The sequence below is a fragment of the Pundamilia nyererei genome, unplaced genomic scaffold (genome assembly GCF_000239375.1).
Source record: "Pundamilia nyererei isolate P.nyererei 1_Seehausen unplaced genomic scaffold, PunNye1.0 scaffold00272, whole genome shotgun sequence".
Classification (NCBI taxonomy): Eukaryota; Metazoa; Chordata; class Actinopteri; order Cichliformes; family Cichlidae; genus Pundamilia; species Pundamilia nyererei.
Window position 1 is genome coordinate 243,461 of NW_005187673.1, and position 27,151 is coordinate 270,611.

Genomic DNA, 27,151 nt, shown 5'->3' on the forward strand with positions numbered 1-27,151 from the left:
TAAACCAGGACAAAGCTGATATGTTGTTTTTGTTTTTTATTATTATTATTATTATTATTATTATTACTTAATTGCTTTCGCAGTAAATAAAGGTGGTGAGTTTGTTTTAATGGTAGTGACTCCTTAGTTTTTCTGTTTTTAGCCACTCCCATGTAAGGCAAAGAAATGAGGCCAGCTTTTAAATATACCGCCACCTGCTGGACAGGCTGATCCACACACTAAAACTGGATTTCATGACATCGGGTATTGCCACTACCAAGCTTCTCTTTTCGAATGACTGAAAAGCACATCCTTAATAGAAATACATTTTACCTCTCGTTTTTAACTACAACTAACCGATCTTTTAAGCACGTCGGTGCCAACTCCAGTGGGAAATGATCTCCATCAGTGTTCAGCGCAGCTTATTTCAGGCTGACATTTTACCTACTGTTTCATGTGGGTAATTAAATACTGAGATGTAGGCCACCGGAGCCCCTGCTGAGAGACCCACACACAGACACGAGGCACAGACTGACATTAAAGGACTGAATCTGCTTTTAAAAAAAGAGATGCTGGAGATAACTAAGACATCAAAACTCACAGGCTCCATATATGAAGACCAAAAGACTCTTTGGTGGTTTAAGTGAATCAAGAGGAAAAGCTGAGATCCCCTGACGTTTTCACCAATTAAATCCACCTCAGCAGACACAGCAGAAGGATTTTCAAATAAAATATGTGTGTGTGTGTGTGTGTGTGTGTGTTTATCATGAGGAGAGGGAATAAAAATCAGTGGAGCAGAAGAGGAGAAAGGCTGAGATTGGCATCCTTCCTCTTTGCATACTGATGCTCTGAACGCGACTTATATCAGCAGCTCTTTGCAAATTCGTTTCACACAGGCTTGCAGCTCGGTACCTTCCACAGTCCTGCTATTTTTCATAATGCGCACTGCTGGTTCGTCCGTTTTTTCTCTGTCCTGAGTGCTGTTTCTTGGAGGTTTTACAGCCTCTAATCTGCTCCCCTTTTTTTCTCCCTTGTAAGCCTAAAATAACTTAAGCCAAACAAAAAAACAAACAAAAAAAACAACCCAGTTGGATCAGACTTCTTCAGCTCTGGGAATCCATGTCACAGGGACGATGATGAAGGTGGCAGCTGCTAAAAACGGATGAGCTCTCTCTGGTGCTGACAGACGCCGCAGCATTCCCCAATCTCGTGTGAAATAAATTGCTTTTGTCACTGTCCTCCACTGGAGAGGACCACGGAAACGAACTTAACAGTGGAAGAACTGTAGCGCGTGTGTGTGGGGTGGGGGGGTGGTGAAGGGATTTACAGAGCATTTGAAAGGCTTAAGGAAAAAAAAAATCAAATAACACATTTCTACATTGCTCTCCAAAAAAAAAAGATTTTCCTTTATTTAAATCATGTCAATTCACTTCCCAGCATACGTCATGAAAACACCGTGCTTTTTTTAACGTTTTGCAACATTTTTTCAAAAAGTAAAAAACAAAAGGAGCATTTTTTTTACTTCTTAACCCAACCGGGAAAGCTTAGAACCATGAATTACAGAAGGAAAAGAGAAGGTGGTATCCTCAGTTTGTGCTGATGCTGAAAGTTTTACATTTCTCACTTAATTTAAAAAAAAAAAAAAACAGAGCATAAGGTGTCCCTGCTCTCGTCATCCTCCACACAAAAACAAAACAAGTCCCTCAGAGCTCATCTACATTTGCACCCTGCCAATTTCTAAGAAAACATTTGAGGGGGGATTTTACACTGGATTTTAGTTTTCAGCTTTTAAAAAAACTTTTGCTCAGTGAAACTTGCCGTAGGTCACAAAAGACCCCCACCCCTTTCATTGGGTGCAGACCATGCTGAAATATTATAATGCACAGAAACGCACTCACAAAAAAACAAAAACAAACAACCATCAGCTCATGTAAGGTGAGAAAAAGCAAATTTACAGAGAAAACTCTTCTCTAACCCACGATCCACATACAAACCTTTATTCCTGTTACTGTTTTTATTAATAAATGCTCTACTTCACATACAGTATAGTTAGTACACACCTAGTGTTCATCTGGGAGTCTCATCATTACTGTGCTCCTTGCAAAGCCCGGCGTCAGGGTTTAAAACTAGACCCCGGCCTGGGTTTCTTTTTTTGTTTTAAACTTTGTGCTCAAACTCAAACATCCATTAACAGTCATATATGTGCTTCACCCACAAGTACAGTACATCTGGATTTTGTGCAAATCAAAAAAAAAAAAAAAAGAGAAGAAGAAGAAACACATTAGTCCATCATTTTAAAAATTTTCATTAAAAACTGAGGAAGTCTGATTATTTATCGGCCTTCAAATGAGGAAGGCGTTCTCCACGCCGCTGCGCTCTTCGATGCAGTCAGAACTGAAAACCACACGCGCTCAGTGGTGACGGGAGCGTGGGGTGAGTGTGCATTAGGTGCTGGAGCAGTGAGTTGGCCTGACACACTACATTTAGGGGAACTGTTTAGTTGACCTTATTGACCTTCTGTGCGTTGAGCTGGTTTGTTTTAAACGCACACACACACACGCACAGACAAACACGCACCCTTGCAAAACACCCCCCAAGAAATCATTAATTCGAGACGGAGTTCCTGTTAAACTGTACCGGATGTGTCGTTGGTTGTAAACTGGCACTTGTCGAGAAAGTGCCAATGTGGCAGAAGAGAGACCAGGCGTGCGTCCGTCTCTGGCTTTGTGAAGCCGGGCAGACGCAACCACCTCATGGCTTCATGGGAAAAGGGTCTGGCTGAGGCGAGGGGAGGGACGGCCAGGTCAGATGTTACCTCTAAGATGGTTTTCTTTTTAAATTTCCAAGATTTTAAGCGGACACCTGCCCTTTTCCACCCACCTCCCCTCAGTCCAGACCCACCACCCTGGCAGGACCGCCTGGTTCAGAGGGAGGGTGTGGGGTGAGGGGCTCATTTCTCCATGAGTGACAGCTGGATGATGCGCTGCAGCTCCTCTTCCTCCTGCTGCTGCCGAAGCTCCGCCTCCTGCTGCTCCCGGGCTGAGATCTCCATGGCGATACGCAGCTGCTCGTCATAGCTGCAGGTGGTCGGCTTCTTCTTGGAGGGGGTGGAGCAAAGGCTGGTGGGGGGGCGGGGCTTGTGCTGGGGGGTGCTGCGTACAGGGGCGAGGAAACACGGGTTTAAAAACCTCCTCAGTGGGCACACAGTAGGCATCATTCATAATAAGGATAAGTCAGTAATGGTTTCACTGTGAGTCAATGCATGAATAATGAATGAGGTCTGGGTTGCCAGGTTATGAGAATCTCCTCTGATTGCTGTTTATCTTTCCATCGTGACACTTTGCTTTGTCTTTTAATCTAACGCTTCACTGGAACTTAAACCTGGATCTGTCTCGTCCTGATTCCATTTATTACCGTCTGTCATTCTGCAGATTTGATGAACGGTGGGAGAAAGCTATTATCGACTCAAATTACATTGTGGAGTCTTAGTAAACGCTTTATTTAAAAACAAGTTGCGACAAAGGCTTCAGAAGAGACACAGCGAGACATGCGTTCCCATAACTGTGCTCGGTTCTATCACGAAATACAAAAAAACAACAACTGTTTTTACCACAGACTGTATATAAAAGATGGACACAGAAACCCTGGAGTCAAGCATTTAAGCTGTCACTGTCTTTTTTTTTTCAGCTAAGTCATTCTGAGGACACTACACACAATAGCCAAGCATTTCTCTCTGCAACCCCAATGCCAAAAAAAAGCATCAAATAAAATACAATTTGGGACTCTGACGTGAAAATCTCATAGACACTAACTTTATTTATAGTGGAACACAGAAAACATGCCAAACGGTTAAACATTTTACTGCTTTAGAAAAGTATTAGCTCATGTGGGACTTGATGGCCCACAGCAACACATCTCAAAAACGTTAAGTGATGCTAAAAAGAAACAGCTGGAGGGACATTTTGCAACGGATTAGTTTAACTGGGTAGAAAAAGACAGGCAGCGTTACTCATGAGTAAAGACGTTCACCAATTTGCCAAAATTCTGGATAAGGCAGAAAAGCAGTACTAGCCCATGATTTTGGGCCCTCGGGCAGCACTGCATTCAGAAATCAAACTTATGCTTAAGTTCATCAAGGACAATCCGCCTGCTTTCCTGGGTGTCTGACTGCTGGTCTGTTATTTACATCACTTCCTCTTTCCCACGCTGTCAAACTCGATGCCGACAGCACTGCTCTAGTGATCAGTCCTGCTTCCACTGAGCCAATCTGCCTCCACTCTGCTGAGATGTTAGCTTATTTTTCCATATCTGACATATTTTCTGTGTTCTACAGTAATATTTGAGTTTATGAGATTGCATTCTGTTCTTATTTTTACAGCTTTGCAACTTTCTCTTGGTGTCGGTCTATAGGTCCAACACTTTCCCCTCAGGTTAGAACTTTGGCTCGAGTAAACACTGCTATGGCAAGACTTGGGGAGGAGGCAGTGACGAAGAGGATAGGACAGTCTGTGAATCCAACCAGCCATCTGCAAACAGGGAATGCACCCAGAGAGAAACACTGTCTAAAGATAACAGAGGCTAAAGTCAACTACGGCACTGTCAACTGAGAAAGCAGGAAACTCTCTCATCCTCCCACCAACACCCCCTCTCTGCAAACACACACACACACACACACACACACACACACACACTGGAGCTCAGATAGCAGATAGGAGAGGGGGAGAATAGCAGGATGGATAAGAGAATAGAGCAAGGAATGGGACAGGAATACAGGATGTGAGTCAAGTATGGGAGGAAAGAACCACAGGAAAAAAAAATTCACAGAGTGCGAGACACTGAAGATTAACAACACATAAGAGAGCTGAGAGGAAGTCAGAGACAATGCGGTGGAGGGATGGCAGGATATAATCGCCTTCATCCTGGCACTCAAGGAGATTTATGCGGGGGCTTTTTTCCCCTCGCAGCTGACAACGAAAGTCCCGCTCTCTTTCATTCACTGACGCTTTTATCAGACTTTCTAACAAAGTCCCCAATAACAAAGAGCTTTAACTCAAACACGTGGGAGTCATTAAAAATCCCCCAAAATAAAACAAAGGCTTTCATTCTGACCTCTCGACACGACTCGGGTCGCAGGACAGAGGGTGAGTCCCCGGCTTGCTGTTGGTCAGCGCCTCCCAGATGGTCACCTGGGCACACAAAAGAGAAGGCAGCACAGGAAGTCAGTGAAGGAGCGCTGCAGGAAGCGGTGCATGCAAAACAAACGCATCCTCGTTCCCTGTAGGCAGCTTCCTGTTAACGTATGGTAGAGACGGAGCCAGCGGCCTTGGTCGTAAACTAAATGATCGATCCTGGCTGCGGTCCTACTCAAGTCCACGCACAGTTTTAATGCTACCAGTGATTAATAAAGATGAGAAGCACTTGTTAAATATAGACGTTCAAGTTTCAAATTCAGCTTCACACTGTCACAGAAATATATGGAAGCTGTGAACAAAAGCTGTTTTTTTAGAAGATGACAGAATACAGTGTAAGCTAGATTTGTACAGCAGTTAAATCTGTAAAACACAGCGTGTGGGCGGGACGATCCTTTAACACCTGTCCTGCTTTGGTATTAGAGCAGTAATTAAAAGTGTCACCTTTCTCGGCGGCGCAGCGGTGGAAGCGCTCGGTACGGCTGCTGGAGACGAGAGCACAAACTGCAGCACAAAGCCTAAGCTGCAACCGTGCCCTTGCCTCCTCTGCTCCTTCCCCTTGTGTATTTCAGCTAAGAAAACTCAGAGGATGTTCTCTGACCTGTCTCACAGAGCCTATTTATACCTCACTTTCTGTAACGTCTGGAAGAAGGCCAAGGGCTATCAGGACCGAGGATCTCTGGGATTTTAAACAGCGCCGATCCTCAGGCAGCGTGCGCCACACATCAGAGCCAATTTATTCTACTTACTGATTTTACTTCAGCACTGATTGTTTTTTGATTTTCAAAACAGCTCACTTTTTCCCTCCTTCACTGCGTATATTTGTCTGGTCTTGCTTGACTTATGGTTAAATTTATTGCTGCCATTTGCGCCGTATAATTTAAAAGCAGGGAGAATACTTTCCACATTTGCTCCCTGTGCCTGCTCATAGAAATATACACACAGATATGTCATACTCCGCTGCCATTAATTACAGTAACGCGTCAGCACCATATTAGTATGGGAAAGCCGCATCTCCACTGTCTACTGTTTAAACAGACACAGAATTTGTGTGTGACATATCAGATTTAACATGTTTGGAACACATAACGAGACACATTGCAAAACATCAGTTTGGCGAGGTGCATCTCTGCAGCAGAGATGCACCTCAGAGGCTGTTAAAGATATACATGCACACAAGTGCTTCTTAATGCAAATGTCTCATCAGCCGATTACATGGCCGCGACTGAATTTGGGCAGACCCGGCCGAGATGATCCTCTGAAGTTTAAATTGAGCATTAGAATGAGGAAGAACGATGATTTAAGGAACTTTAAATGTGTCATTGTTGATGGTGCGAGACATGCTGGTCTGAGCGTGTCAGAAACTGCTCATCTGCTGGGATTTTCCCACAAAAACATCTCTGCTGTTTAAAGAGAATGGTCTGAGATTTGGGTAAAAATGCCTCGTTTATGGCCTGACTGCTTTGAGCTAGCTGATTGAACGGCACCAAAGGCCACAGAAGAGCATCTCTGAACACACAGTACTGGACAACAATGGTTCCAGCTACTCCTGGTGCAAAGGTGTAGGGTACACGTCCCATATGAATCAAAAATTGAACTGTTTTGTATAAATTAATAAATTATGAACTTCATAACGTGCAACTGCACTGCCTAAACATCATCCAAGTCATCCATTAGCTAGTCTGTGGGCTTGATTAAAACAGAACTACGTTCAGCTCATCCACAGTGTAGCATTTCCAGTATGCTGACACAGGTTCATTCACTATGTGTAGGCTACAATCAGCTGCTCTTTATAGGATGCGGGGAATACACCCAACCTTTACAGCACCATCAAAAATGATGAAGTGTAACATTAACCTTAGCTTCCAACCTGATGATGACCTCCAACTGTCATAAAAGCCAGCTAGACTGAGAGTCTTCAGTAGAAATAGGAACCCTGCTGTAGTCTTTTTAAACGACTATGCTATCTGGATCATTGCTAACTGTGCATGTGTAGCCTGAGCAAAACATATGAAGCAGTTTGATTTAGTTAAGCACTGATTTAAGCTCCCCGCAGAAGAGAAAAGATGATCTCGCAGGAGTTTCACATTGAAGCCACCTGATCGTATTCAGAGCCAGCCTCCAGTAGGCTCTGCTGTATGGCAAACTGCAGCAGATCCTCCTCCTCCTCCCTCATGCTGTCTCTCTGTTTGCCTCCTAGCATGGTGTATCCAGGTGGGGCCTCAAACACACACGGGGGAATCTCGCTGGCTCGACAGGACACTGCAGCACACGGGGGGGAAGGCAAAGGGCAAGAGATGGGAAGGAGTGTTATCTGGCAGTAAAGGAGGCTAAAGGAGAGGAGCGGAAAAATACAAGAGGTTTTTTTTCTGAGTAAAAGAAAGCACGAGGAGACTTAAACCCTTGAATTAACAGATATTGCACAAATTTACAAGTGTCAGCCTGTCACTCAGCAGAAGTTTGGGAGAAAGCAGACAAATCTGGCAGGAAACACTTCATATTTGCAGATTTACATGTGTCACCTATTGAGGCAAAACCTCAGTCTATTGACCCAAAGCCTGTAATAAAGTGTACTTTTGCACCTGACTATTTTCAGAGACATTAGCCACTAAATACTCACCAATGAATCATTCAAACTCAAAAACTCAAAGTATGAATCCGTGTTGTGTCTCACATAACAGTCAATAAGAACTAATTTTATATTGTAACATTAGACACTTTGTTACTAGGAGACTGGTCTCAGTGGTCGTAAGTGGGAAGAAAAGGCTGAGGTAAATTACACTTAGCATCAGTGATGAACCCAGATTTGAAATGTTTGCTTCAAATCATCATCAGTATGTCTGAAGAAGATCGAGAAAGAGGTACAGCCATCTGTAAAACATGATGTCATCATCTGAAGATTCATTTAAGTGGTGTTGGGATTCTTTCAAAAAGCATTTGATTGGCATAGCTTCATTTTTTTCAGCATGAAGGTCCCAAACACATTTCCAATGCAGTAAATACCTGGATAGAAAAACACACGATGTTGATCGTGCACTGGCGTCCCAAAGCCCAGACCTCAACATTACTGAGAGAGTGTGGGATCATCTTCACAGAAAAGAGCTTTAAATGTCCGACAAGAAGCCTGGAGAAGTATTCCTGAAGACTATGTGAAGAAACCTTCCTAAGAGAGTTCAGGCTGTGTTGAAGAATAAAGGTGATCACAGCAAATATTGACTTTGAAGCTCGTTGGAATTGTAAAAACTCTGTTATTTTTGTGCACGTGTCCATGCAAATCGCTGCACCTACTTCCCATTTTCCTAGAAACATATCAAGACATGAGGATTGCCTCAAGACATTTGCACAGTAATGTGTATTAGCTGAAATTCCCAAAGTGTATAATTAGAGTATTTGTAATTAACACCCAGCAAACACTGGTTAGTCAGAGGTGTTGTATCCCATTGCCAGAAATAGCAAAGTAAAGGCAGGCGGTTTCTATGTCAGATGCATTGGACTGGATGTTTTTTTAGGTTCAAAGTCAGGAGTGTGGCTGTATTAGTCACCACTGCTGTTTGCCTTACGCAGCAGCAGTATAACTGATAGATGCAGCTTCTGGGTTGGAACAATGAAGCCAATGCATACACGCCTGAAAACCTGCACTCTATCTAAAGGCCACCAGATGGCAACAGCTGTGGTTGCAAAAAAAAACCGTCCACTACTATAGAAGTCTGGGCGAAAACAGCTTCGTGCTCTGACCACTGCAAACACTTTCCTGATGAGTTTATGGGCTCAGTCACTAACTAAAAACTAAACGCTCATCTGGAAGACATCTAAAGGAGACTCGAGAGAATTACGTCATGGTAGTTACATCCAGTTTATATGCTGTCCAATAAAGCTACAGACATTAACGTAAAATATGTCTCTATGCAGATAAACCAATGACTACAGTTTGTTATGATCTTCAAATCTGATAACTTGCTGCAGGATTACATGTCCCACGCAGGGGTGTGTCTAAAAGGGGGCATGTGGTGTACTCGCCTCAATTTAGTTCAACGATTTGGTGACAATATTTTGCAGACTTACATTATTAACACAAAATATACATATAATAAATTACACTGATGTTTAAAAAGAATATAACATTTTTTTGTGGAGCGGTAAAAGAAAAAGCTTCTACAGACATTCTACAGCTGAGGCGCTTACTGGTGGAACTAGAGCTGGAGACGCTGGACGAGTCGCTGCCCGGAGAAGGCGTGTCTGTCCTCGGGGTGTCCCTCTGTCTTTCGCCCTCCACCACCACTTCGTTGTCAGCACGGACACCGGCTCCCTCCTCACAGCCATTCAGGTTACTAAAGGTGATCCTGGCATTCAGGATGTGGTAGAGAGGGATCTCTGTAAGGAGAGGAGAGAAATTTCACCCCCATCCTCCAATAACACACATGTCCTTTATATCAGTTATTCTGTTTTTATGATTGATACATCTTATAAGTAATTTGGTCATTTCTTTACACCCTTTCTCTGCATGTCTTAACTTTCCATTAATCTGTGTGTCCATTTTCCAACCTTTCCATAACTGCGCCCTCCCCCTTTATTTAAACAGCACACATCTTAGCCCCCTCCCATCATCCGTCTCAATCTCACAGTGCTCACCAATCTTGACAGGGAAGCCAGGCGGCAAACGCAGAGTGATGAAGTCACGCAGCTTAGCGAACAGGGCGTTCGAGATCGCCATGAGATCGATGATAGGCACCACTTGTTCTGCCAGGGAAAGAGGGTGGGACTCACACAGCCACAACTTAGCTTTAAACCTGGGAACGAGCACACGTATGGGAAAAGAAAGAAGGCAGGAAGAAAGAGTTAATTAATAAATATCAGCAAATACATTTCTGACTAAAGCATAATTGAAGCAATTTATGCTCTTGCTCAGACAGTTAAATGTTTGCCCGGAGGAAGCTGCACAAAGACATTGATCACATCAGCTAACAGTGGCTGTCCACAAGCTGCTGAGTCGTTCTCAAACCGAGGCCGATCAATTCTCATATTCTAATTTGTCCAATGAATGAACACAAGATTGAGAGGCAGCTCTACAACCTCAGACCCGTCGTCCTCCCGATGTCCAGCAACTTTTCATTACCCGCTTGAAGAACGATGGTACTGGAAATGTCCGAAAGACCCAAAACACAGAGCAACAACCCCGATTTGTGGGCAGCGGAATAACATCAGCTATGTTACAAAAAACACCTGAACACTCAGATCATTCTTTTATTTGCTTTTACTTTCCTCACTGAGTTCATATTTTCACTTCTTTTGCTTTTTGCTCCCTGAGTGACACAGAAAGCGTTCTTTCATTTCTTTTTTGTTTTGTTCCATTTGTTAATACGCTGGAGCGAAGATGATGTGCCATGAGTCATCGAGCCAGAGCTGAGTGATCGACTGCAGAAACCCACTAATTGCTCGACTCTCCACCAGCTTTGTAAAAACCTGAGTGTTTGTCTGCCGCTGTCATCTGGCTGCCTTTCACCTCAGAAGCTCGGCGGTCAGCTGCTGCGGACGGCCGATTTTCCTCTGGGCTCTTCTCTGTCCATCATTTTGTCAGCTCTGACAACGACTCTGCGACTCAGGGCGACTGTGCACTACGCATGGCTGAATGTTTGGTTTATTTTTTTGTTTCTTTTTCCGTGGGCGCGTGTCACCTCTGCGTCTTGGTTGTGAGCTGGCACGGGTGGCCGATATCCCTCTGAGTGGTCGTCGAGCTGGGGTTGAAGTATTCCTCGGCGGTCAGCGCAGCGGGGTTTGTCACCACGGGGGACGACATCTGGGTCACCAGAGCCTGGGCAAAGTGAGGAGTGAATAACATGAATTTACAAAAAAAAAAGATCCAGCTATAACATGTCGCCGTGTTAAAGATAGTGAAGCTTTTACAGCTGTAGAAAAACGACTCTGTTCGCAGGGATGCAAAAGACTATTAATCAATACCAGAGGCTTTTCAGACTCACTTTCTCTGCTATTCTCTGCTCTGTAGAGATTTCAAGGCTTTCCTTTTACCTACTGGCATTTTTTAACAACTCTTTGAAGGAGTCGTGCTCAAGCCAGAAGTTGTGGAAAAAATTGATAAAGCGGTTTCTTATTTCACTATTCATCATTACAGCGGCTGGCTCGCTGCATTAATAACTATCTCGGTGTGACGCATGACTAAACCTGTCAAAAGTAGGAACAGCCGTTCCTGCTACGGGCAAACAAAGAGTTGTGAAACAGAAGAAGTTTACGGTTTTTCTTTGCGGGTCTTTGCAGTGCTAAGCTACAAGCTCAGGATACATTCATTGTCTGTGCACCAATTTTATCTGTTGCCCAAAAGAACTTAATGGCAAATTCAATTTTTTTGGTGTGTGTGTGGATGATGATGTGCAGAGGCGACAGGGAGGGGAAGCGAGTGAAGAGCCAGAATACAGAAATAGGAGAAGCAGGGAGGTATGAGTCATTGGTGCTCGGCAGCAGAAACAAATTAAAAAAACATAATCAATATCTGAGAGCGGTTTGGAGCCTCTGCTGTTGACACGGTCGACTCGGCAGTCGGGATTCATACACTGCCTGACCATCCAAAGAGGAGGCGATCGAGTTGGGGGCGGGGTAACGCTAACACGAGAAGGTAGGAAATGTCCCTGAAAACAGCGATGACAGTCACAGCGCCGATTGCCGTTCATGTTTCACGTGACGATGTTCAAATCGAGTGTGTGCTCACCCCGTTATTAGGCCCCATGTGCTGTTCTGCAATCCCGAGGAAGTTCTGCAGTGGAGTCTTCCCACCTGCTCAGACACACAGCGGCAGCAACAAGTAAAAAAAAAAGCACTTATATAATCACATCCATACAAAATATATACTGTCCTGTTTGTTTTACACATTTACTTCAGATTACTGCACAGCCCTCTGTGTGGGCTCATTTATCGCCGCTGCAACTGTCCACAGTGTCATTTTGCTCTATAATGCTCTGCTCAGGATGCCTTATTGCATTACATGAAGCTTTTTGTAATGCACTCTTATCTACGAGGAGCCAGCATGAACCAAGGCAAGGCAAGCCAGCTTAATTGAATAGAAGCAAAAAAGGTGGTCTAGCCTAAATATCAGCAGATCTCACAGCACAACCTGATACGTGAGTAATTACGGACTACAGCTGGACAACGAGAAGCCCTCAATCTCAACATTGTTCTTACTTTTCCTACTTCCACCTCTTGACTTGACCTTTTCCTGCTCTGAGGCTCTCTCACCCTGCTTTGCTATAGTTCATTAAATCATAGACATATTTCCCCCCCCTCAGAAAAAAGTTCAATTCTTTATCTCATCCATGTAAGATGCCAGTTGAATAGCACTTCTTCAAGACGACGATTTTAGTGCTCCAATAAAAAAGAGAGCGAGGGCATCACTTTTGGAGATATGTCACCGTCATTATTCTGGGAAACAGGCACAGCAGTAATGGGAGAAAAAAAAATCACATTTGTGACACAAATCAAAAGATAATACAAGAATCTTGAGAATATTTGAGGTCTTAACGGCCAATTCCTGCTACGGGACCACATGAGGCATTCGCTCATCACCCAAAATCCAGTCTAAGACATTCAACATGCTTGTCAAACTTTAAAGCGCATTTATTGTAGATGCCTGTGTTCCCTTTTCCCCACTCTATTGTCATCTCAGACCGGCCCTGTCAGCATGTGGGGTGAAGTGGAATCATCTTTTTTTGGCTTAGGAAGGTTCCTAACTGGGTGAAATGACCTGGTGTCCAAATGACACCCTCTTCTATATACTGGCACCTAATTTAGCCGTTTCCTGCAGAGACTCAACACTGGCATCTTACAATGGATTTAGAAAAGTTGTTGATTATCATCCCAAACCATAGACTGGGTCAAAATAATTTGTTTTCCTCTGAGAGTGTGTTTGCAGCCCACACACTGTCAGTGAGCTTGTTCACGCTGCACTTTGGGTAGGAGTGGCACTTATTTTCACATCACCTGGACTTGCAAATGAGGTCACTTCACTTTCGGTGGTGGTGACTAAGAAAACCCTCCCCTATCTTGAGCTGCATCGTTTCCATGACATCACGATGTGCTCCTAGACATCACACAGGTGGAAACTCGTCCCTCTCCTGACTAACTATTGAGGAAACAGTGCTTCAAAAATGATGAGTGACGCACCAAATAACCTTTTCAGTTATCCATACACAGGCAACTTTTTATGATTACATGGGTTTAAAAAATTGTTCTATTATTTTACATTTGATTTACATAGTACTAAATCACAACATCAGTTACCTCAAGGGGCTTCATATGTAAGGCAAAGAGCCCAGAATAATACAGAGGAAACCCCAACAATCAGATGACTCCCTATAAGCAAGTGCTTGATGACAGTGAGGAGGAAAAACTCACTTTTAACAGGACAAAACCTCTGAGGGCTCTGCTCCCCATTCTACCCCAGAAACAACACAAGCCAGCAGTCTGAGAGTTAAGTGCTCTACTGGGGCGATGTGGTACTTGGAGGCCTTTAAGATACGGTCTGTCCTTGTATGTAAATGGACTTCGCATACAGACAAATGAGGATAAAGATTTGGCTTCACATCAAACTTCTTTCTTGAACAATGAGAATAAACAACTAAATAAGGTGGAAAAATCTAAATTAATTCTGATTCTAATGGTTCAAGTCCCGTCTACTTTCAAAAGCTGTATATTGCAAAATACCAAAAGTGAAATCTGCATAAACTCCAGGATCATTCCTAAAATTAGACATCGAGGGGTTTAAAAGATCCACAGTGGAGAAACTCAAAAGCTGCTTTTCATTTAGATCTGAGCACCAAAAAAAATAAGTGAGCAGCTTGATAGTGTGTGGTTTGGACGTGGTGGTGCGGTTTGTCTTTATCAAACCAGAAACTGAATAAGTACTAAAAGCAGAGCAAAGGTCCATCACTATATTGTGGTTTTTAAAGCACTGATCTACATTTCAGCCTTTGGTCATCTAATCTGTCTACAGCTGCTGATGATACAGTGTGTGCCTCTCCTAGGATATATAGGAGCACTTAAAGGTTTGCTTTTTAAATTCTTAACAGCGTTAACAAAATGATGAAAAGTAGCTCAAGGAAATGGGCAAATGGACCGAGTCACTCATTCAGGAGTCAGTGTAGCGTCTCTGAGAACACTTTCCTCGTGCATGTTAGCAGAGCGCAGATGGGGATTGTGACCTGGGAGAGAGGAGCTCTCTCAGAAGAGCGTGTGATGGTTGATCCTGGCTGACAGCGACGGTCCAGGGAGAGAGGGAAACCTGCTAATCCTGTTTGATTTATGATGTGAACCAGAAAATGAGACGGAGCCACCGAGAGAACTTTACGGGCTGTTAGCCACAGCCTCGGGGTGATCTCATCGAGCTCAGGTGAGAGGGATTAGTCATCGGTGACTCTTCTATCGGACGTGTCTCGGCACTTGGACTGCGGGTTACAACGGCGCGGAGGACGTAATGGAGAGATTCAGCTGCAGGGGAACAAAAAAGGCGTGACGACATCCTGATGAAGTGACTTACCTTTTATCTTGTTCTTGTTCTGGTCTGACAGATGGTCGGTTCTGGTCCTGGTAATCAGCTCAACATTGGATGCTGCATACACCTGAAAGAGGAAGACACATAACTCCTTTTTTCTGTTCACGCACACTTTACCACCTCATAGCTGTAGCAATATGTCCAAAAACAACTTGTCACCATACAAGCTATAAAGCAAAACCAAAACCCTTAAAGCCGCGATTTTTGTGCACCCTAGTTGCTAGTCTGCAGTCCGACTAGTCCACAGCAAAATGCAGGAATTCCTCAACAGTGACCATAAAAATCAGGCGCTGATTAAATATTGAGCAGGCTGCTGATACTGAGTTTACACTGACTACACACGACTGAAATAAAGAACTAAAAGCTTCCAGGGGTAGAGCAGTTCTGTATGCGTTGTCTGTTTATGTTTGCGACTCTAAATCAATGAAGCAGAAAATAGACAGCAGTATTTTACTGTAGAGCCCATCTGAAGGGCTTTTAAACCCACCGGTGACAGATGGCCCGGTAGTCTGACACTTGCCACCCATCGATCCCTCGAGGGGGACAAAGAAAACAAATGGGGTCAAGGTAACATGGTAATGTATTATTTTTTTTACTTGATTTGAGAGGCCATCTGGTCTTTTAGGTGCTGCTGAATCTTGATCGATGGGTTTTTTTAAAGCATGAAACAACTCTGGATTTTATTCATTCAGGAAATGAAATCCTTCAAGTTAAGTGAACTTTCATGGAATATCACACTGAATATCAAATATCAAACGGTGGCTGGGCTTTCTCTGGACAGTGCGAGAGATAAGCGAGCCGCTTACCTTTGCTTCATATCCATTCACCGTCTCGGTCTTCTCGCTCCTCCATCCCAGGATGCCCGTCTTGTTCCTGCAACACAGTTTCAGCACATCCCAGGTCATCTCTCTCACGTCTCAAAGCCATAATAAAGCAGCGTTCGGTTACATCTAAGCTCAAGGACACAGTACCCAGGAGAGGAAGCTCAAAAAAACAAGTTTTCTCACAAGAGGAATCCTGAAGACGCTGGCCTTGTTTGTCACCAGTGAAGACGAGCAGTTCAGTGTGCAATTAGCAAACCTGCCAGAAGTCAGCGAGCAATATTGCATCTTCGTGATTTATTCGTGCCACTGAATTCCTCAAAGCACAAAAACTCACTTTTCAAGGCTGGTTAATCCAATCATTTCAGCTCTTAAGTTTATTAGTGAAACAATATCAGATTTATTTATTTTTTTATTTTATCAGTGACATTTGGGAGAATTCTCCTAAGGGTTGTTACTCAAAAAGCTGTCACGCCTGTCTCCCATCCTACTTTGTTTAGATTTTCGTCAACAACAACTGTACGGGCTGTTTGGAAATTTGCTCCTCTGTGGATAAACTGTTATAATTATCAAAAGATTTCGTTTAATGGAAAATACTGGCAATCTCACAAGCCTGAACTGTACTTTGCAAAATGTTAGTATGCTAAATAGTATAAACAAGGCCAGAACTACTAAAAAAACAAACTAGCATTGTTTTGTTTAAGTGCAACATCACAGACTAACTTGCAGCCTGTTGCATTTTTGTAAATGATTGTTGGCCAAACAGACCCCAAGAGGACCGGCGCTAAACACGAATGCAAACGACTGCCAAGGCATACGACAATCTTCCATCCACTTCTCAAGGTAGTTTATCTTATATATACACCGAAGTAACGGAAAAATATGTCTTTCAAGCTAATATACACTACAGTCCTTTTATGTCCCTTGGCAAGTGGCACATGAATTTGTCTCAATCAGGGAAAGTCTGTAGCCTAAGCATACCGTTTCCTCTGCTAGCCAGCTGTCAAGGTCCTTGTCATGGGTTCCCAAAACTTTGAATCCAACTTTTAAAACAGTAAAACTGCAGCGCTGTATTTTTTGTGTGCAAAGTTGCGTAGAGACGTAATAACTCCAGAGCTTTGAGGTGTCCCTGTCTAGGATGCTTGACGAAGCGGTTTGCTGTAAAGCATCCCAAATACATTACTGGACAGGAATGCTGACGGAGCAAAATGCACAGAGGTGACACCGAGGTGCAAGTCTGACAGTGAGATAATTACCCCACCCCAACCTCTCCTCGCTCACTTCTTGGAGTCATTCGTCTCTCTGCCTTCTTTCTCACTTTTAATCTGTTAACATTCACTTCCTGCCGCCGCTGCCTTTCCATCACTCGCCTATCTATCACCGTCTTCCTCTTTTTCCCCTCCTGCCACAAAAAAAGATCAAATATCTCTTTCTTCTGGCTTCTGTATTGTGCTTTCCCGCCCACAGCCTTGCTACCCGTTCATCTTTCCCTCCATTTTTCTTATTGTGTGCCTTCCCCTCATACCTCCACGTCCCAGCGTTAGTTCTGTCCCTCGCTCTCATTCCTTTTTTGTTTCATCTCTTCACATTTTCTCTTCTCCATCCCTCTCTGTCCAAACAAAACTCCCTCTTCCGTTACCCCCGTCCTTTCCTCATCAGTCTTATCTCTCCAACCAACCAGAATAGGATGAATTTTGTCCTCCATGACCCCCCCTGCCTCCCCCCAGCTCGGTCCACTCTTCTCTCCACCTTATGTCCGGCCTGTCTCTTGTCCAAGTCTTTTTGTCTTTTCCCACCACTGCATTTTACTTGTTTTACAGGCGCCCCCAGCTCGATTCAGGCAGCCAGAAGCTAATTTGTTCCTTCACATCAAGCGTAGTCCTGCAAATTTATTTGGGCACTTTTTGCCTTTTGAGGTTACACAGAGACAGAAAGGATGAAGAAGCGAGTAGTTAAATTAAAATACAATGATTACTATTGACCCAGTGTGACTGCAACTGGATTACAAGACAGCTGCTGCTATTTGAACATTGTTTTTACTTCTTTCAAAAGCTCTACAGTCTTACTTTAAACTACAGCGGGATTTTAGAATAACTATTTTAATGCACTTTTTTGATAGGAACACATTCCCAGATTTTTGGATACAATATTCCAAAAATATGTGCTCTTCAATGAAATTTAACAGTTTGTTCTATGCGACTTTTTCTTGTGTCCATTTCCTCCCACTGCTGCAGCTTTGGTTTGTATTTTCCTACACTTTGTGAAATGCATTTTGACAGCCACCAGAGAACGTGCCTGAACTCGTTCCACTCAGCTGTGGGTTGCAGTGTAGGAGGCAGCAACAGAGAAACGCTGACAGAAATTCAACTCTAACAACAAAAGAGTGATTTTTCTCCACTGGGGAAAAAACAAAACAAAGCAAAAAAAAAAAAAAGAACAGCAGATTAATGGAGCAAGTCCTGTGGCTGAGCTAAAGCTATTTATTAGCTTTGATTTTTCACATCGTGTATATTTTTGTTCAGTACATAGCAGTATTTTTTCTGACCTCTCGAACGCGATGTTGCGGGTGTCCAGCTGCGTGGTCACCACTGGGGCAGACAGCCGGGCCGCTACCTGCTCGTCAGTGGGCTGCATTACTCCCAGAAGGCCCAACCCAGCTGTGGTGCTGCTGCAGGCACCACCCTTCCCCCTGCCCGGCGAGAGCGCTGTGAGGGATGACACGCACAAGGTCTCACGGAACACCAGCTGCCTGTCGTGGTCGACCTCCATCACCTCTGCGCTGGAGTCTGAGAGAAAGACAGGGAGAGAAGGGAAGAGAAAAGTTGAGAGCTTTTCAGTGAGGTGAGAAAGTCCACAAATCTGTGATGCTTAGACAGACAGACAGACAGACAGATACCTGCCTGATACCAAGTCAATACAGGGCCAGTATTGCTGATACCAATATCAATACTGATACTTATAACTTATAAAGGGAGCTCATGAAGGGGAGACCAGTGTGTCATGATTTATGAGCTAAATCATCATCAACAGTTCAGTGAGCTACGTACTGAACTTGGAGGACAGAAATAAGTATCAATCCTACTGTGCTACATACCATTACCAACGCTGGTAAACACACGATCGATTATTGGATCGATCCCCCATCTCTACTTCCCACTACGGGAGATTTAAAGGATACATATTGGAGATAAATTTAGGGAACACAGTTATCGTCTTGGTTTATGAGAATCATTTGAAATCAATACCAGCTTCATGCCTTTGTGATCAATAAAGCCACAGGAAGCAGCGAGTTGGCTTAGCTTAGCACAAAAACAGGAGGAAACAGCTAGCTTTGCTCTCTACTCATTTTGATATTAAACCGTGTTTGTTTCACTTGTGCAAATAATTCTCAGCAAAAACGCAACGAAAGAAAAATGCTAATTGAATTGTGCTTTTGTTGTTCTCACGTCGCCCAGTTTCATCTGTCTTTCACCTCCATTTTTAAATATCAGCACTAGTCAGTGTAGTTTTCTTTGAATGCATTTTGACACACTGCGTGCACCTCACACAGAGCGAGCCAGTCGAGCTCAAACTCTCACCCTGTCCCTTGAAAATGAAGCTCCGGTTTCCTCTCTGCCAGGTCATCTGTTCAAATCCCATCAGGGTGGTGTCAACACGGAGACACTGACCACTCTTCCAAACTCTGTATGTGTCACTGGGGCAGATGCGAGACACCAGGGGCACTAAGGACGAATACAGACACTCTTTGACTCAAACCATGCTGAGCTAGGTCTCAGTTTTCTTTTTTGCATTTGAATTTTTTAAATTTAAGCCATTCTAACCTACACATACAATACAAATGCTTTTCTGACATGCAACTGAAAACAGGTGTCTTTAGCCTAAGAGGCGGATAAAATTAATAGATCTGACTGGTTGGTACTGGCTTTTACTGGATCACTGGACACAAGGACTGGACTCACCCCAGCTGGTAAACTCCCATTTCATCTCCACATAGAAGTCTTGGGCCTGCTTAGGGTGGAGGAGGAGAGCGGAGACAGACAGAGAAAGGAATAAAAATGAGAAAACACTGAGCATCGATAAAGAGGAAGATACGGAGGGAGAGTTGTGGAGAGTGATGAAGTTAAAGATTAACAGACAGAGGGAGGAGAATACCGATGTGCAGGAGGAGAGAAAAAAAGAAGTAAAGCAAATAAATGCAGCAGGGATGTCTGTGCCAAAGATGAAGGGACTGGAAACTGGAAATGTCTGCATATGTGTGTGTGTGTTAATAATAGAAGTGATGGATGGAGGGATGGAGAGGACAATAATGTGGGTGAGAGCAGCGGCAGATGAAGAAGGATGAGATGTGTGTAACGCTCGCGGGTTCGTGTGCGAGTGTGTTTGAGTGCCAGTGCTCCTTGCTGTTTTCACAGTGTGAGGGTGTTGTGTGTATCAGGGAGCCGGCAGGAGCAGATACACAGGAAGTCAGACAGTTTGGAGGCACATCCCTGCATCGCTGTCACTGTTTTGTGCAACAGCTCCAACACAATCTGCTGCTGCAGGCTTCTAACCATTAACCTCCTGTACGGGCAGCCTCGGCATGTCCATCACTGCTTTTTTGCCTTCAAACAGGGCAATCCTGAGGTCCTTAGGGAACAGCTATGAGTCAGATTAGAGGGAGAGAGCGCTTTGCAACATGGAGACATATCCTTTGAGTGTATCGCCCTTGTTAAAGAAAGCTATTAATACCTTCAGAAAGGATCTCGTGGGAAAAGCAAATTTGCATGTAAATTTGAAAAAGACTTATTTACATTTCAAATGCATTTATAGCTTCCATATTTATCACCCACATGGCTTGCACACTTATTTCATGAACCTGTGCACTACAGCGCGTGTGTGTGCTTATGGGTGCTTGTGTGAAATCGCACTTGGCGCAGTCGCTCCAGCAGGACGGGGATGCCCGCCAGTCTCTTGGCAGTCCTCTGGTAGTCACGGTAACGAAGCACGAGACGCACCAGCTCCGGATCTCTGGTACTCACCGCCTCCTGAAGAACTGAGAGGGAGAGTAAAACAGAACCAGTCACTCAGGCTTCATCTAAAATTTATGTACATGAACAATTTAAAGGGGGCAGCGAGAACTGCCAAAACTGAAGTGGGCCAAAGGAGAAGCTGGAACCACCAATTACTGCGTCTCACCCATCATTGATCAGCTGTCCTTACACTTGAACAGCACACCTTGTGAGTTGAACTAACACACACACGCTATATTATCTTGTGTGTGTATTTGTGTGACATTTTAAAGATGCAACGATCACACAGGCATGATGCTTGTTTGGTTAGCGTGCTGATATAACGTCTTCCTTTGTTTCACACAGCCAGGCAAATAATGCAATGGAGAACTGCTCTTGGTAGCATTAGTTTCACATTTACAACTAGAAGAGCAGCTCTATTTTCTGGCCTAATGTAAAAAAAAAAGAAGAAGCAGTTTTACTAGTGTGGTATGCGTGAAACTTACTCTTGACAGGGCTACCACTGTGAGGGTAAGTGAGCAGGTAAAGGTAAACAAAATATATGGACTCAGTATTTTTCAACTATTGATTCATTGAAATAACTTAGATTCAGTGCACTGCACTTAAATCATCAACGTCAGGGGAGAAAAGCCACAAAAAAGAGAGGAGGTGACAGCAAAAACAAGAAACTTAAGGTGAGATCATATTTTGGGCACAAATGGAAAAATAAAAGTTACAAAAAAAAAACTGATTTCAAACTCCATTATCTTCCCACTGCAAGAGCACAAAACCAAATTTTAAATGTGCCAGCAGAGATGAGATTTTGGTTTTCATTTTCCAAACAAAAAAGGTGTACAAAGATGTACGATAAAATGTATTATAAGGTCACTAAGTTTCCAAAATGTACCACCACCCTCCAGATACAGCTTATGCATGCTGTGCACTGCTCACCTTACCGCAAATAAACTCCACACAGCATGTGCACTCACTCACCTGTCCATCCGTTGCGGTTCTCCTTGCTAACGTCAGCGCCGTGCTGCAGCAGGACCCTGGCGCAGTCCAGGTGGCCCAGCGTGACAGCGAGGTGAAGAGGAGTACGACCGCGAGGGTCCAGAGACTCTAAATCGGTCTGGATGCAAAAATAGAAGGCGGAGGAAGATGTTAAAATCCTAAATGTATAAATTAAGAAGGATCTATTTGAGTAGGAATTGGGGTTACTTGTGTATCAATGTAATGCTCTTGTGGCTCAGATAGAGGAGTGGCAACAGAAAAACATATAATAGAGACACAACTGTGCCGGTAGCAGCAGAAAGATGCGGGGAGAGACAGGTGCTAATTGATCTGTCACCACTCCTACATGGCTGGGCACTACACTTCTGTACTCCACTTATTTTCTGGGCTGGATGTGTTGGGTTTGGGTAAACATAGAGTGTACTACCTGCTTTGTTAAACAGGCCTCTGGACACACAAACACAGCCACAAACACACGTATCACACAACATTTTATGTGTTATACTGTCTGCTGCTCCTGAACACTTGAAAAATAAAGTTTCAGAGAGTGTTCCAGTATGAGTCTTGGTGAAAAAAAAAAACATGTGGGCAGGTAACAGAAATAAGCGTCTCTTTTCAACCTGCTGTGCAATTAAGCAAAAATATATAACCTACAGCCTCTTTGTCACCAGAAATACACTTTTTTTTTCCTAGTAAGCTTTTACAGCTTGAGGCTACACTTCAGCTCTCAGCTCTCCACTCTGAATTTAGAAGCATGTCAACAAGGCCTCATTAGGCAGCCATACTACATTAGTGTTAATCTTTTCACATCAATCACACCAGTGCTTTGATACAGAAAATTAAAAGGCAGGAGGCTTTTAAAGCCCTCAAATGTGAAAAGTGTGGTAGAAAGCAACTGCCAGTTTTAGATGCTCACAAGGCTAGCTCGCTGCAGCCTCTGCTATTTGGTACAGCTTTCAAACAAACAAATAAAGTGTTCCTGGAGTAAGAAGTAGGAAGTGTTACCTGCTTTATCAAGTCCCGAAACAAGCCTTGTGCCTAAATACACCCATCTGTGTTCCGGCTGATAGGTTATTTACATCACTTCTCCTTCCCCTTTGGCTTAATAATTTTTTCCCTGCCTCCTTTGACTCAATCTGCCTCTCTTCTATCATTTTGTCTTTCAGACTGTCATTTGTTCAGCCCACCTCCTCCCCATCTTCTCATGCTGGCCATCCTCGTACAAGTCTTGACCACCAGAATCTAGACTCTATACTTTGATAAATCATGTTCAGTTCTTCCAAATGAGCTCTGCCTTTGAAATAATAATAATAAAAAAATCCCCACACATTTATGGCTTTCTTGACAAGTGTTAGGAGTAGAAAAGGTTACCCCTCAGCCTCCTGGAAGATGGTATCAGTTTAAAAATCCTTCATCGCTTTGTTCTCAAGTTTTAGCATTCACAAGATTTTCAGAATACTCGACCTCTGACCTTGGGGTCAAGGTCAGAGGTCAACTAGATGTGAAAAAACATTTAAATTAACTAAAATAAAATAAAAAAACAGAGTTTTGAAACAAAAAAATGAAAAGAGTTTGTGAACTTGAAAAAGTAATATGCTTAGTTTTAATATTTGTTAGTTTGGTAAAAGTAGCTACTACTCTGTGAGTAGATCGGGGTTGCCATTACTTATCTTTTGATAGTGTGTGTGTGCTGGAGGTACACTAACAGGCCTGTCTAGGGGTATAAATGACATTAAGTGTATCATAATCCTGATTTGTTGCTTGCAGCTGTAAGTAGGAGTCTTTCCTCTGAGTTTACTAAAAGCTGCAGCCTCTCAGTGTTACCTACAGGGTTTAGTATTTCCCACTGTTAAATATTTGCACATAATTTGCAAACGTGGAACATCCCACAGTGGTAAATCCCAAAGTTTTTATTTATCCACTTATTTATTTTTTACACCCAGGAAGGTAAGCTGTCACAAACACAAACACACAAACAAGTTTTACATTTATATCTACTGCTCTGGAGGAAACTGTCCGTCCCTCTCATAGAACATCCCCCTTTTTTCTTACAGTGTTACTCCTTCAGCAGTTTTTACCGCACTGATCTTAGATCTGCCACCTAATTAAACAGAGCTGCTGATGCCCCATTTATCCACGGCCTTGGCAGATCCAAGGTCAGTTCAGGCAGTCTGCTGTGAGCTTGAATTTTAATTAAGGATTACTCTTGGACGTAAGAGCAGCATGTCTTGGAATCAGCACTTTCATAAAGACATTAAAGAGGCTATGAAAAAAAATCTTTCCAGGAATAAAAAAAAATAAAAAATAGTGAGTGTTGTTGTTATGGTGTAATTATATGTAATAGTAATACTGTGACGCTGTGCAGATCAAACCTAGGATAGTTCAAGACACTTACTAATCTAGAGCAGTGGAAAGAGTAAATGTGTTCAAGGAAATTTTTTGAGCAATGAATGAGGAAGCTGCCATTGATACTGCACTTGATGGATGATGTCCGAATAGAATATGACCCAAAGGAAGTCCAACACAGTCTAACTGCAGTTTCTGAGAAACGCACACTGTGAGCTTAGATGGGAAGTCAGTGGTTACATTAGCAATCAGTTACTGCGGCTCTCTGTTTGTCCTATTTGCAAGGGAAATGAAGAAAACCTGCAAACACAAATGTGGAGGGGCGGGGGAGATAGCAAGAGACACAAAGTCGCCAACAAGTAAAAAAAAAAAAGACAAGTGTAATTACATGCTTTTAAAATGTTTTTGTTATGTGCTGGATTGAGTTTAGTAAAGCATAACTCAATAATAAGAATATGATACCATGGCTTCAGCCTGTTAATGGGTGGTCTATCTGCGCGATCTCTACATCTTTGCTTAACAGCTCTATGCGCTCTCCACAGCTCTTCCAAAAGCAACTCAGTAGAGAAAGAGTGGGAGATAAAGAGAAGGACACAAATAACGTGGGCAGAGAAATTTCTGTAGCAAGAGAAAGCCTGTCGGCAAAACTTTAACTAAGACAGGGGAGGACAGGGAGCAGGCTGAAGAGAAAGAAAGAGTAATGACGGCTCTCGCGAGTTACGGTGACACCAAACGAAGACGCGGGAGGAGGTGAGGACTGGAGACCAGGAGGGGAACGAGCGTTTGGAGGGAGACAACAACATGAGGGAGTCCCTCAGGAGCTGTGTAGGCTGGAGAATATAGGGAGCGTGCGAGGGGTGGATTATTACAGAAAAACATGGCGGAAAAAAGAGAGCAGTCAGCTTTGTTTTTGCGTGTGCTGAATAACGAACTGTGCATCATGCAAATGCAGCCATTTTCCATGCCGTGCATGTGTGTGCATGTCGAGCACAAGCACGGTGTTATGGGAAACTGTAGAGAGCTCGTGCAGCATAAACGTGAAGAGCAGTCAAAGTCACAGAACGGTCTGAAGTCAGGCTTCTGTCATGTAAACACAAAGAAGAAAGAGAAACAAAATAAAAGACGATTTGTGTGAAAATCAACCTCCTAAAATGGATTTTTTTTTCTTTTTTTGAAAGAAACCACACATATTTTTGTGAGCACATAAAATAGACAAAAAGTCAGAGACAAGAACCAGATGATGTTAGAGAAAATGAGATAAATGAAAGAAGGGAAGGGGGTGGGGGCTACTAACGTCTTCATTTTGTTTTCATAAGACCCTTTTACTGTCTCACACCTGCTCTCCCTTTAAGTGTCCCTGTGTAATTTTGGTGATTATCAGTTTAAGCTTATTTTATAGCTCTACTTGATTTAATTTACTCTGGATACAAGAGCTGAACAACAGCTGAAATGCAGCACAGAGGCAGAAAGAGAGACCAAGGGAGAGACGTGGGGGAGAAAGAAAGGGTGCTAATAAGGGAGAGGATAAACTGAAACATTTGGCAAGGTGGAAGGTGACAGAAACAGTGGTAAATAAAGTCAGGGAAGGATGCCAGTGGGGGTGATTACAGGCGAACAGGGGAATTTAGAAAGAGACAGGTCAGAGAGTGCAGGATGCAGCCAAAAAGCAGTGCACACAATACATAATAGGATTACAGAGAAACAGCAGGACAAAGCGCTGAACTTTCATGTAGATAATTCCTTTCTCCTAAGAGAGAAGAAGAATATATGCCCCTTAAGGCAATTTTGGCAGCCAAAGATAAGTTGGCCAAAGCCTCTGCTTTTGGCTGACACACACAGACGCACATTGGAGTGTCTCTGGCTCCTCCTCCAGGTGGCGGATACACATGAGGGTGGTCTACTCAAGGCTATTTGGGCTGAGCCCTTCCAGGCCCCATGGGTAAAGGCTCAGGCACCAGGCTCACGCTGACCAACCACTCCTCCAAGTGTCTGTGCCATGATGAGGCTCTTATGCGCTGTGCCTCGATTCTTTTCCCCTAATAGAGGCCATCAGAATAGCAACTCACCTAGTTTTTCTTGGAGGTCCTGGGGTAGACCCAGGGCAGGTTAAAGAGATTACACCACTTGGCTGGATTGGATGGATGGATGGGTATATGTCCCCCTGTATATTGTCATTGGTCACCCATGCTGCTAAACTGATTTGTGGGACAAAGAATTGAACTGAATTGAATTGAATTAAATTGAACTGAACTGAATTGGATAGATGGATAGGTGGATATGAAACTACACTCGAGCGCCCTCCTTTCCATTTGTTTTCCTATAGCACTTCTCTGTAATGCATTATACTAGGCACACAGTATTATGTGCAAAACCCATTATGTTGGTAATTGGAAGTCAGTCTGAGTGAGCGTGACAAATCCCTGCAATCAGAGCACATCAGCCTCTTAGTGTTTAATAGTTAGCCTTATTGTTATTTTTGCACCTTATAAGTTAAGACTGAGAGCATAATAAACTTGCTGCCACACACATATTCTCACCAAAGGGTTTCTCTGCATCTTGACTGCTTGTTTTTTATCGACTTTCTAAAAGCCAAACATATATTTAAAAGGGCCATGCTCCCCCCATTACAGATCGACTGAAACAGCTTATCATCAGCTCTCCTTAATTTCTAACTAACGCGAGCAACGCGACACTTAACCCCTGTCAAATCTTCGACACAACACGACTCAATATGTGGGACATTTGTTGTGATGACACCTTCAAGCGGTACGAGAAAACAGCGTCAGTGTCATACTGTAGCAGCAGAGATTTGCTGCAGCTCATTTGGCCCAATTTGCATCAGAAGTAGCAGAGATAGGAACAAATTGTGACAGACAGTGCTCGGAGTTAGCAGAGCAAACAGAGCTATAATTCAAACTGTGAGTTTAAAGTAATGATCGTGACAGTAGAAAACATCAGTGATAGAAGACAGGAGCCATACGTAGACAAGTAGCAGTGACACAAAGATATCCACTGAGTGAGTCCATACACAGACACAGACACACACACACACACACAAAACTTGGAGCAACACTTAAGTCCACTTAGAGCTAATGTCCTCCCACGACGACATGCTGACCTGCAGACTTACTGACATACTTACTCATTCACATGTGAACAATGTTCAGCTGAAAAACAAAAGACGCACACACACACACACACACACACACACACACACACACACACACACACACACACACACACACACACACACACACACACACA

At 43.4% G+C, this 27,151-nt stretch overlaps 1 protein-coding gene across 2 annotated transcripts in view; it reads right to left on the bottom strand.

Moving 5' to 3' along the window:
• Positions 1–2,023: 2,023 nt before the first annotated feature.
• ankrd13b (ankyrin repeat domain 13B) overlaps positions 2,024–27,151 on the bottom strand; it is a 38,763-nt gene continuing 13,635 nt past the window's right edge. For both annotated transcript variants that reach the window (XM_013915218.1, XM_013915217.1), the window contains 14 exons: positions 21,524–21,659; positions 20,450–20,574; positions 19,502–19,547; positions 19,121–19,264; positions 18,088–18,328; positions 15,528–15,594; positions 14,707–14,788; positions 11,887–11,951; positions 10,841–10,977; positions 9,798–9,955; positions 9,351–9,539; positions 7,267–7,430; positions 5,089–5,165; positions 2,024–3,131 (listed from right to left, as the gene is read on the bottom strand). In XM_013915218.1, coding sequence (XP_013770672.1) covers positions 2,930–3,131; positions 5,089–5,165; positions 7,267–7,430; positions 9,351–9,539; positions 9,798–9,955; positions 10,841–10,977; positions 11,887–11,951; positions 14,707–14,788; positions 15,528–15,594; positions 18,088–18,328; positions 19,121–19,264; positions 19,502–19,547; positions 20,450–20,574; positions 21,524–21,659 — 1,833 coding nt within the window. In that variant the 3' untranslated portion in view covers positions 2,024–2,929. The remainder of the gene's footprint in view (positions 3,132–5,088; positions 5,166–7,266; positions 7,431–9,350; positions 9,540–9,797; positions 9,956–10,840; positions 10,978–11,886; positions 11,952–14,706; positions 14,789–15,527; positions 15,595–18,087; positions 18,329–19,120; positions 19,265–19,501; positions 19,548–20,449; positions 20,575–21,523; positions 21,660–27,151) is intronic.